Below are 9,394 nucleotides of genomic sequence, written 5' to 3'. Positions count from 1 at the left end.
GAAAATATTTTCTTTACAGTGTGGTTTTCTGTACACTGTGGCGCACTCACTACAGAGAGTGAGTAAGCATGGCACGGTTAGTAGTTAAACACATCCAGGCTCCAGATCCTGCACGTCAACCACGCCGGATCCTCCATATACCTGCGTTCATACATACACTCATCTCATATATCACAATTTCACAAACAGCTCTTGGAATCATGTCCACTTCATCCTGCTCCTCAGTTCAACTAACTCCCAACTCCTCTCCAATTCCCTATGATTCTACAAACAAAACAAAGAAGGCTGATAACAATGATATCGACGATGCCAAACCACGCCACCAAGCCCGGCACTCTCCATCACAACCAACCCCTAAACTCCGACTACATCTACAGGACCTTACCCACCCAGCGACAAAGTCGTTCATAAACCTAATCTCAGATCCAAATGCCGCGATTAACACGGCTCTGGCCAACATTGTAATGTACCTATACACATCCCCGCCGGAACGCAATCAATCTAGAAATACCAGCAGCAGCCATGCGCCCCGCACACATCCACATTTCAACCCTTCAATCCCGGCGACCCGCTCCGTTACCTTCATAATCCGCGACATGCCAGGCGTAGCCTACACAACCGGCACAGAGCTTGATTCAGACCACAAGGAGATACATTTTTCCCTCTCCTACATCTCTACAGTTAGTAACACATTCGCAGATGCAGCGTGCGAGCTGCTGGGCGTAATCACCCATGAACTAGTACATTGCTACCAGCACACCCGCCCTCAGTCTCACCCGGGGGAGGAAGAGCGGAAGAAGAAGAGGAAGAAGAAGAAGTCGAAGAAGATGAAGCAGAAAATGGATAAATCAGGGCCAGTAATCCCAAACCCCCCCTCAGGTTTAATCGAAGGCATCGCAGATTTTGTCCGTTTGAAGGCCGGACTCGTCCCGCCACATTGGAAACGGCCCATGAGCAAGCCTGAGCGCGGTGGGAGATGGGATCAGGGATACCAGATTACGGCATTTTTCTTGGAATGGATTGAGGATGTCAAGGTTGGGGAAGGGGCTGTGGGGATGTTGAATGATCGCCTGTTGAGGGTTGGGTATGTTGGCGAGTCGGATGGGAATGGAGACGGTGAGGATGACGGAGACAATGGAGATGATGGGGATGATGGGGATGATGAAGACGGCGGGGACGATGGAGAGGGGGATCAGGAGCGAGCGGGCGTAATGACGGACGACAAAGATCTAGCTAAATGTGGATTCTGGAGTGGGCTTTTTGGTGCGGGCGTAATGGAACTCTGGGAGCAGTACGGTGAGTATTTAGATGCATTGAAGGTAAGTTAAAGAACGAAAATCCTTCTGAATGGTAGTATCGAGCGCTCTTCGGTCAAGATTCGGGAAATTAAGTCTTCCATATAGCAACTATTGTTTTTCCCCCTCGGAGTATATATAAATTATTCTGTTCGTGACATATTTACTTTAAAGCTAAATATTTTTATTTCATTTCTACACACAAGGCCAAAGATGCGGATGCAACAACCCAACGCACGGAGTCGACGTCTTCCTGGCAAGGGTTAAAATTACACCAAATACCGAGAAATAAGCAAAGCATACAACTGAAAGTTTCGGAAGAGTGCGGCAGAGCATTCGATGTAACCATGAACAGCATAATAAAAAGGACAGTGGACTATATAGGATTTTCTGTGGGATTGGGCAAAACCGCGGCATTCAACTTCGCATATGTCCAACTTTCTCACGGCATTTCTCACAAGCAGACAGTTTTCACAAGCAGACAGTTTTCACAAGCAGCTGTCCAATTGTAAATAGATTTGAGATATGAGCCCTGGCCGCGCTTAAAAAGTAACCGTAATAATAAGGATTAGAAAAGCAGTAATGGAAAGTTTCGGCCGCATATATAAAAACTCATTTCCCAATATTGTACATGTACATTAAAAGAAGAGGGAAAAGAAAAAAACAGGAAAGTAGATACGAGAAAAAAATACATATCAAAAGGCAGAAAGTTAGTCCAATATGAATGTGATGTAGGCTAATAAAAAAGCCACGGGGTCGATCAGAAGGCCAACAGGAGAGTGTGGGAAAGATGAGCAAAAAAAAAACCAAAATGTGTTATGTGATCCCGCCTTGATATTTCCTTTAGAGCAAAAAAAAAAAAAAAAAAAAAAAAAAAAAAAAAAAAAAAAAAAAAAAAAGGAAAAAAAGAAAAGAAAAGAAAAGAAAAGAAAAGAAAAAGCAAACCATAAAAGGAAAGAAAAATTGACCCCGGTAATTTTGGTACATTTGCTTTCATGTTTTGAATCCCCTGTTTCCTGATTATACAATAACTTCACCAGGATCAACATACACCGCTTTCCAGGGCTCCGCGCCTTCTTCCTCCATAGAGCTTGGGACTCTGACCCCAAGCGGACTATACAAATACCAGCCTTTCAGCGCAGACGCCGCGGCTCTGAAGCGCGCTTCGCTTTAAGCTTCCACCTGCTCCTTCGCCAAGTTTATCTGGACCAGAGAAAATACCTACGTTAAAGACGGGGCGATTGCTCAATCGACCAGTTTCGCTCAGGATTTTCGCGACGGGATCTTCGAAGCCTTCCCGACGGCAGAGTTTGCTGAGATCCCGCGTCGGTTGCCGGAAGCTAAACAGTGAGGCCATATCGAGATGGCGACTCGTGAAGTGTTCTTTATAAAATTGCTTCGCTGCTGGCCGACCAGCATGTAGATAGACGGCGCCCACGATGGCACGCACAAAGTTTGCACAGGCTCGGTTGGGAGTAACACCTTCACGGTGAACGGGATATGGAAGTGCTGATTCACCGAAGGCATCACCGTATATTATCCTTGCGCTTGTACTGCGTTTTGACAATCCACCATCGCGCCTAAGGAATGTGCCATTCGAGTTGGTTTCAACTACTGTGTCTGGAGGTAGCCGTTTAAATTGTAGAAGACCCGGGTCTACTTCTGGTCCAGGCTCAGCAGCAAATTCCAGACCCCACTCCCTAGTCATCGCTGCCAGCGGCTTCGCTCCAATATAGGAATACATCGCTGCCCAGAGGACTTTAACTGGGAGCCGCGGATAGGTGCTTATCAAGTATTCGGAGGTGTAATACGTTAGGAGGTCACCGCCAAGAATTGAGAGGGATTTATTATTGAACTGCGGAGTAGGGTCAGCAGACTCATCGACCAGAGTGCGAGCTAGCGTCTGAAGTGGTAATCGTTGCGGTAGGGAGAGTCGAGCATGTATGGCAGAGAGCTTAGCGGAATTCAGCGAAGCCTCGACGGGTGGTGAAGGAGGGGTTGGCGTTCGGTTTATATGGAAACTTGATGAGTGTTCATCATCATTGGGTTCATTCTCCTCTGCTAGCACACTGGGGAATGCGGAAGATTGCTGTCGTATAGCTGTGAAAAAAAACTGATGCGGAGCGGGAGTCGCACACCTTGTGGTGGGCCGTATCCGCGGTGAAAGAACTGAACCGCTCCATCGGGGGAGCTGCAGTCTCTTCATTTGGGCTCCCACTCCGGCGGAGGATCTCAGTTTTCCGGGAGTGCTGTAAATGTCGCAATTGAATGAATCGTATACACGCTGAGGAGGCTTGTTCGTTCTTCTTGATAACTTTAAAGGCTTCAAAAAATTCTCGAGCAGGAGCAGGTTGGGTTGAGGTCATGTGAGAAGCAACTTCACACACTAGACTTCTTTTGTCGCTAGCGCATTTCTGTTCCTCCATCATCATTATTCGACGATTTCGCGCCGAACATCGATCTCCTCGTTCGTCAGTCGCACTCTTAAACATCACCATTTAAGGCTATATCCGAACCTCTTACTCAAAATGGGAGGTGGTCCCAGAGTCCGGTAAGTAATTCACTATGGCTTTGCTTTGATTTACTTCGTTGTTTTCGCTCAATTGAACAGCATCGCTAACATGTTGCTTCCGATAGCTACCCGAAGCACGTCTGGTCACCGGCTGGTGGCTGGTACTCTCAACCCGCAAACTGGAAAACCAATACCGCGATAATTGGCGCTGTCATGTTCGGTGTCGCTGCCATGGCCTTTAGCGTTTCTGCGGATAGAGAAGTCCGTACCAAATTTCCGGAACAAGGGAGATTTTTCCCGAGTCGATGGTGGGTTCCCCGCACCTCCTGCAGATAACAAAATACTACACGTTCAAAGACTTATCATACTTTATAGGTGGAGCAAACAAATCGGTGAACACGAAAAGGAATCGGCTGCGGCAAGCAAGTCATGAAGAAAAATGACGGGGAGGTTCATTTGGGTTGATGATCTTTGTGCATTATACATACATTCTTCCTCTTGGCGTTGATTCAATGGGATTAGATACACATACTATTATCAATCGATCAAACAATCGATCAAGCAATTGAATTTCTTTTTTGTATTTCTGAGGCTTTGGCAAAGTTGTGAGCGAGTTGCTTCGTATATAGACGGATCCGTTCAGTATAACTTTCACCATTCCACGACTCCTCTCCTCCGTCGGAATGGGATATATTCGGCATCCCTACTTGTTCGATTACAAAGCTAGCCGCCACTGTGGCACAAATCAATGCTACCGGAATCCGCCCTTGCTCACCCCATGAATTGGCAATGGAAGCCCATTCTACAGATTCTCCAAGTGTTGATCTGACAACTCTGAGCGGTTTTGTGTCATTGCTAACAAGGGACTGAGCTAGGGCTCCAAGAAACGCATTTCCGGCGCCTGTTGGATCAACCACGTTCGCCCCGTGGTATGCCGGAATATGCAAAGAGAGATCCCGGGAGAATGCATAACAGCCGTCCTTCCCTGCTCTCACCACGAGCATTCCATTTCCGTCTTGCCCAATTCCAGATTTCACTATGTCGTCTGCTATGGCTTGGTCCCCACCATTTCTAGCATTCCATGATTCATTGCCAAACATATTAGCCAACTCAAGATCATTGGGGCTGACCACGTCCACCTGTTTCAAAGCCTTATAGAACATTGGAAGCTCCTCTGGGCGACACAAATCTGGCACAGGCTCCCACACAAAAATTGGACGCCGCTCAGCAATAGGCTGTTCAACCTCTTTGCGTTGCGAAATTCTTTCCCGCCTCTGAAGAATTCCCTCGATAATCTGACAGCAGCGTTCAGGGGAGCAGACCATGTGAAATGTTTTGGAAAATACTTGAGAGTCCGAAAGCGAGCTATGATGTAAGCGAAGTTTTGGTGTAAGATACCGGAAGTCTTTTTTTTTATGCCCCGCATACAAGACGAGTCAGCAAGCTGTAATTGTCAACTGAGGTAGTTCCGATGTGCAAGTACCTGTTTACTTACCTCTTTTCTCGTTCGGGCCGTAACGATTCCATGCCCGTGTAGTAAGCCTTTCTGAAGACTCTCTCAGTATACAGGAGGTATCCCAGGATGAAATAATCTGTCGCATTTCCACCGGGAAGTCAGAGCCAGCATCGACGATCCAGTTTACTGACTGGGAATGCTCCTTGCCCGCTACAATTCGCGCGCCAACAACTGCATAGGCGCCAGCGCCTCCAATGATGTTTTTCACAGGTGGCTTCGGGGCTTCAAATTCAATCTCATCTACATTTATGAAGCGTCAGAAGCTGATATATACACATATAGCCGCTCTACTTTGGGTAGTGCAATGACTGACCGATAATGAACATTCCCAACGTGCAGAAGTCGACATTGCATAGGAATGGTGCGTTACCGGTGTCGTTTGTAGACATCCTATCAGACACATGTAGATATCCAATTTAGGTGCGAACTAATGAATCTAGTCAACTGCACAGCCTCGCGATCTCATCGGAAGTGCGTTGTAGTCCTGTGGACTGAGAGGAAGACTGATGGGAGAGGGTGGGGTAATATTCGTACAGAAATATACTAATTTTGTGGTGTGACTTGGTGGGACTTGACGGTAATTGTCGTCACGCTCTGTCACCAGATAGCTGACGTTCAAAGCTCCAACCTTAGCATCGGATATCAACGTCTCCAACATCGCAAACCTCCCTCATCTGTTCACTGACCCTCCAGGCAGTAACTTAACAGCGCCCATCGCCAGGCAGCTTTATTTCTCATCCTCTATATATTATCGTCCGGAGTCTTCGACTTTATCCGTTAACTCAAATTGTTTCGTGGGACGACCCCCTTTACTTAACACTTCATCCACGCCTGAGCATCGGGTCGCTCCCAAAGCACATACAATGACTACCAACCAAATGAACAATTTCACGACGCTCATCAAGCGGTGAGTTTGTGAAGCTACTATTTTAATAGGAACTATGGATTTCTACTTTGTTAATCATCGGGACAGCTGACAGTTTGCGATAATAGGCTCGAGGCTGCCACCTCTCGTCTCGAGGATATGGCAACCTCTCTCGAAGGTTCAGGTCCAGGCAGCCCTGCCGCTGATGGGATTGCAACAAGTACCGCTTCAGTGTCTTCAAAAACCGCATCGAGTCCTCTGCCTCCGCCGCCACCCGTCGTGGAACCGCCGCCTCGCCAGATCGAGGACTTCGATGCCCTCATCAATAAAGAGGTGAAGAACTTTGTCGAGCTTAGTGAAAAGCTTGGGGAACCAGCCGGGGAACAGGTATATTTGGTATAATATGCGAGTTGCCATGAACTACGATGCTAAATGGAAGTGCAGTCCAAAGCAATCCTTCGGGCTTTCCAAGCGGAAAGGACATACCTCTATATCGCACTGAAAGCCAAGAAACCAGACCAGCAATCGCCAGACCTTTTAAGCGACCTACGCAAAGCTTCGGATGAAATCAATAACATCCGGGAAGCGAACAGGCCATCTCCTCTTTTCAACCATTTGAGCGCCGTGGCGGAAGGAGTGGTTTCTTTGGGTTGGTTCTTTGAGCCCAGACCCGCGGAATTTGTTCGGGAATCTGTAGCTGGTGCCCAGTTCTACGGGGACAGAGTGCTGAGGGAATACAAGGGAAAGTGAGTAGACATATTCCTCACACACATTTATTTTAAGGTAAACGAATAGTACTTACCATCTTAAAGGGACGAGCTTCATGTTGCATTTGTTCAATCATATTATCAGATTTTCAAATCGCTTGTTACCTATATCAAAGAGCATTATCCGAATGGCCTGACATGGAACAACCGGGATGGAGTCGACGTAACGGTGGCCCTGAAACAGCTCCAATCCGGTTCACCGACGCATCTGCGTTCCCACCACCACCACCTCCTCCCGCCGCTGGTGCAGGTGGTCCTCCACCCCCTCCTCCACCCCCCGCTAGTGTAGCCGCTCCGCCGAAGGCAGCACCGACTGGTGACATGTCATCTGTTTTCGAGCAATTGAACCAAGGGTCCGCAGTCACCTCTGGTCTTCGAAAAGTCGACAAGTCTGAAATGACGCACAAGAATCCTGGCCTTCGGGCTGGTTCGCTTGTCCCTGAACGCGCCGATTCAAGGACCGGTGTAACATCCCCTACTTCCCGTGGCAAATCGCCGGTACCAAGCAAAAAGCCAAAGCCCGAAAGCATGCGTGCTAAGAAACCTTCGCGCAAGCAGCTCGATGGTAATAAATGGTACATTGAACATTACGACAGCCCCAGCGACATCATCGAGATACCCGCTCAACTCTCACACTCGATCTTAATATCACACTGCAATAAGGCGATTGTCAAGATCAATGGCAAAGCGAACGCAATATCAATCGACAACTGTACCGGCCTTTCCGTCATCGTTGACTCTCTTGTCAGCAGCGTTGATGTCATCAAGTCTCCTAAATTTGCGCTGCAGATTGATGGCGTAGTTCCAACTATTCTGCTGGATCAGGTCGATGGGGCAAGCCTCTACTTGAGCCAGGAGAGCTTGAACACTGAAGTTTTCAGCAGCAAATCCTCCAACGTAAATATCGTCGTGCCTCCCAAGGAAGGAACAGATGACGACTCCAAGGAGCTGCCCGTTCCTGAGCAGATCCGAACCGTTATCAAAAATGGAGCTGCCGTTAGTGAAATTGTCGAACATGCTGGATGAAATTCGTAATGTATGTTATAAAGTTCCGCGAATTATTTGGCTAGCCATATATAGCTTCCTTTCCCAACACTTTTTGTATGTCATGTATCCAGCAAGCAGAATTGGCGACGAAAGGCACAGTAGACCTTTCGCGGTTAGATTATCTATTTCCAAGCGTTGCTTTCATTCGGTCAAATTCCTTGCCGGACATTCCTCCTATTGTAAAAGAGTTTTGAATTTTACTATCAACTATGATTCCCCCCCTGTTCCCGCCAAGCTAATTTGGTTGACATGGAACCACTATTATTGTAAGTTTTCTCTCCCTCACCTATCCACTGCGTAGCAATGGCATGGCGAAGGAACATTTTGTCCCCAAATATGTCTACGTGTTTGTTGGTGATTACTACACCTACCCTAGTCACGTGCCACCCCAACCTATCCATTTAGTGTAACTCGCGTAGTTAGATTACAACACAACACAACAACGTTATCCTCCAAGAGTGTTAACCATGCCTTTTACGTCATCAGGATGAAATTAGAGCCAGTGTATCCCGTTGCTTGCTTTGCTTCCTATTTCTTTTCTTTTCTTTTCGTTTCTTTTTTTTTTCTTTTTTTCTTTTTCTTTTCTTGTTTTTTTCTCGTGTATACAGAAAACTTGACCTCGCTAAGTGTTGGCCGTTACGGCCGTTGCGGTTAGCGATCCCACTAGATCACGTGACCCATCACTATATTATGTTCTTGTAGATAGATCTATCAATACAACCTTCAACTATCCTACAGATTATAGCCTGGATGACATGTTTTTTTTTAGAACATTGCACCAACATTTTTGACACAGATAGTTCATCTTTTTTGAAAAGACTCTCACTCTTTATTAGAGATATTTCATTTTCTCTGAATCTGTCAGTCAGTAGATTTATATACTTTATATTTTTAAGAAAGTATGTTCTTCATTGTGAATGATATTACTTTTTTTTTTTTTTTTTTTATATATTTAGAAGAAGCAGTCATCTCAATATAAGTGATACATCTGTTACTTCAGAGTTCAGCTCAAGATTCAGAATCACACACTTTACTAAACAACTTATTGATAGAATAATCACTTATTATAAGAAGGCTTCTGACTTGTAAGATGAGACTGAGATCAGCTTTCATCAGAGTATGAAATTTGATAATGAGATAATGAAGAAACTTCAGAATAAAGAAAAACAGAGTTAATATTCATCTGCAGAATCTATTTATTTTAACTTATTAAATTCTTCACTATTTCTTATCTCTGAAATGCTGACTTTTAATAATGATCTGAATTAATCTATCTATTACACTGCAGACAATCTTATAAATCTTATATAGATAATACTACAGAATCAAATGACTGTGACTGAAATCACTTAATATCTCACTATATCTGTCTCTGTACAAAGAGACACTATG

General features: G+C 45.7%; 5 protein-coding genes across 5 annotated transcripts; 3 read left to right on the top strand and 2 right to left on the bottom strand.

Annotated features, from left to right (window-relative positions):
• Nucleotides 1-200: 200 nt before the first annotated feature.
• Nucleotides 201-1,807, top strand: BDBG_00891 (PBSP domain-containing protein; the record flags this gene model as incomplete). Its single annotated transcript, XM_002627937.2, has 2 exons — nucleotides 201-1,319; nucleotides 1,502-1,807. 2 exons carry the CDS (start codon nucleotides 201-203, stop codon nucleotides 1,805-1,807), a joined length of 1,425 nt encoding a protein of 474 aa, XP_002627983.2.
• A 602-nt stretch (nucleotides 1,808-2,409) lies between these two features.
• On the bottom strand, nucleotides 2,410-3,661 carry BDBG_00890 (mitochondrial 54S ribosomal protein YmL3; the record flags this gene model as incomplete). The annotated part of the gene is made up of 2 exons (XM_002627936.1): nucleotides 2,410-3,384; nucleotides 3,434-3,661. 2 exons carry the CDS (start codon nucleotides 3,659-3,661, stop codon nucleotides 2,410-2,412), a joined length of 1,203 nt encoding a protein of 400 aa, XP_002627982.1.
• A 46-nt stretch (nucleotides 3,662-3,707) lies between these two features.
• On the top strand, nucleotides 3,708-5,766 carry BDBG_00889 (uncharacterized protein). Its single transcript, XM_002627935.2, has 3 exons — nucleotides 3,708-3,846; nucleotides 3,933-4,115; nucleotides 4,183-5,766. Exons 1-3 carry the CDS (start codon nucleotides 3,824-3,826, stop codon nucleotides 4,238-4,240), a joined length of 264 nt encoding a protein of 87 aa, XP_002627981.1. The 5' UTR covers nucleotides 3,708-3,823; the 3' UTR covers nucleotides 4,241-5,766.
• BDBG_00888 (PfkB family carbohydrate kinase) lies at nucleotides 4,123-5,843 on the bottom strand. Its single transcript, XM_002627934.2, has 3 exons — nucleotides 5,637-5,843; nucleotides 5,303-5,563; nucleotides 4,123-5,212 (listed from the first exon to the last, which is right to left on the bottom strand). Exons 1-3 carry the CDS (start codon nucleotides 5,710-5,712, stop codon nucleotides 4,365-4,367), a joined length of 1,185 nt encoding a protein of 394 aa, XP_002627980.1. The 5' UTR covers nucleotides 5,713-5,843; the 3' UTR covers nucleotides 4,123-4,364.
• A 343-nt stretch (nucleotides 5,844-6,186) lies between these two features.
• On the top strand, nucleotides 6,187-7,981 carry BDBG_00887 (adenylyl cyclase-associated protein; the record flags this gene model as incomplete). The annotated part of the gene is made up of 4 exons (XM_002627933.1): nucleotides 6,187-6,230; nucleotides 6,317-6,575; nucleotides 6,633-6,934; nucleotides 7,072-7,981. The coding sequence occupies 4 exons, from the start codon at nucleotides 6,187-6,189 to the stop codon at nucleotides 7,979-7,981; spliced, it is 1,515 nt and encodes a 504-aa protein (XP_002627979.1).
• Between the last annotated feature and the right edge of the window lie 1,413 nt (nucleotides 7,982-9,394).

Source organism: Blastomyces gilchristii, assembly GCF_000003855.2.
Source record: "Blastomyces gilchristii SLH14081 genomic scaffold supercont1.2, whole genome shotgun sequence".
NCBI classification, from domain to species: domain Eukaryota; kingdom Fungi; phylum Ascomycota; class Eurotiomycetes; order Onygenales; family Ajellomycetaceae; genus Blastomyces; species Blastomyces gilchristii.
The sequence above is the reverse complement of the archived record's forward strand: the minus strand, read 5'-3'. Positions and strand labels throughout refer to the sequence as shown.

Bases quoted from the DNA above. Each gene is read 5' to 3' on its own strand.
- BDBG_00889 (XM_002627935.2), top strand. From the start codon at position 3,824: ATGGGAGGTGGTCCCAGAGTCCG. The intron at 3,847-3,932 runs GTAAGTAATTCA...TGCTTCCGATAG, and splicing joins GGAGGTGGTCCCAGAGTCCG to CTACCCGAAGCACGTCTGGT. The intron at 4,116-4,182 runs GTGGGTTCCCCG...CATACTTTATAG, and splicing joins AGATTTTTCCCGAGTCGATG to GTGGAGCAAACAAATCGGTG.
- BDBG_00888 (XM_002627934.2), bottom strand. From the start codon at position 5,712: ATGTCTACAAACGACACCGGTAACGCACCATTCCTATGCAATGTCGAC. The intron at 5,564-5,636 runs GTCAGTCATTGC...TCATAAATGTAG, and splicing joins GTTGGGAATGTTCATTATCG to ATGAGATTGAATTTGAAGCC. The intron at 5,213-5,302 runs GTAAGTAAACAG...ATAAAAAAAAAG, and splicing joins CGGCCCGAACGAGAAAAGAG to ACTTCCGGTATCTTACACCA.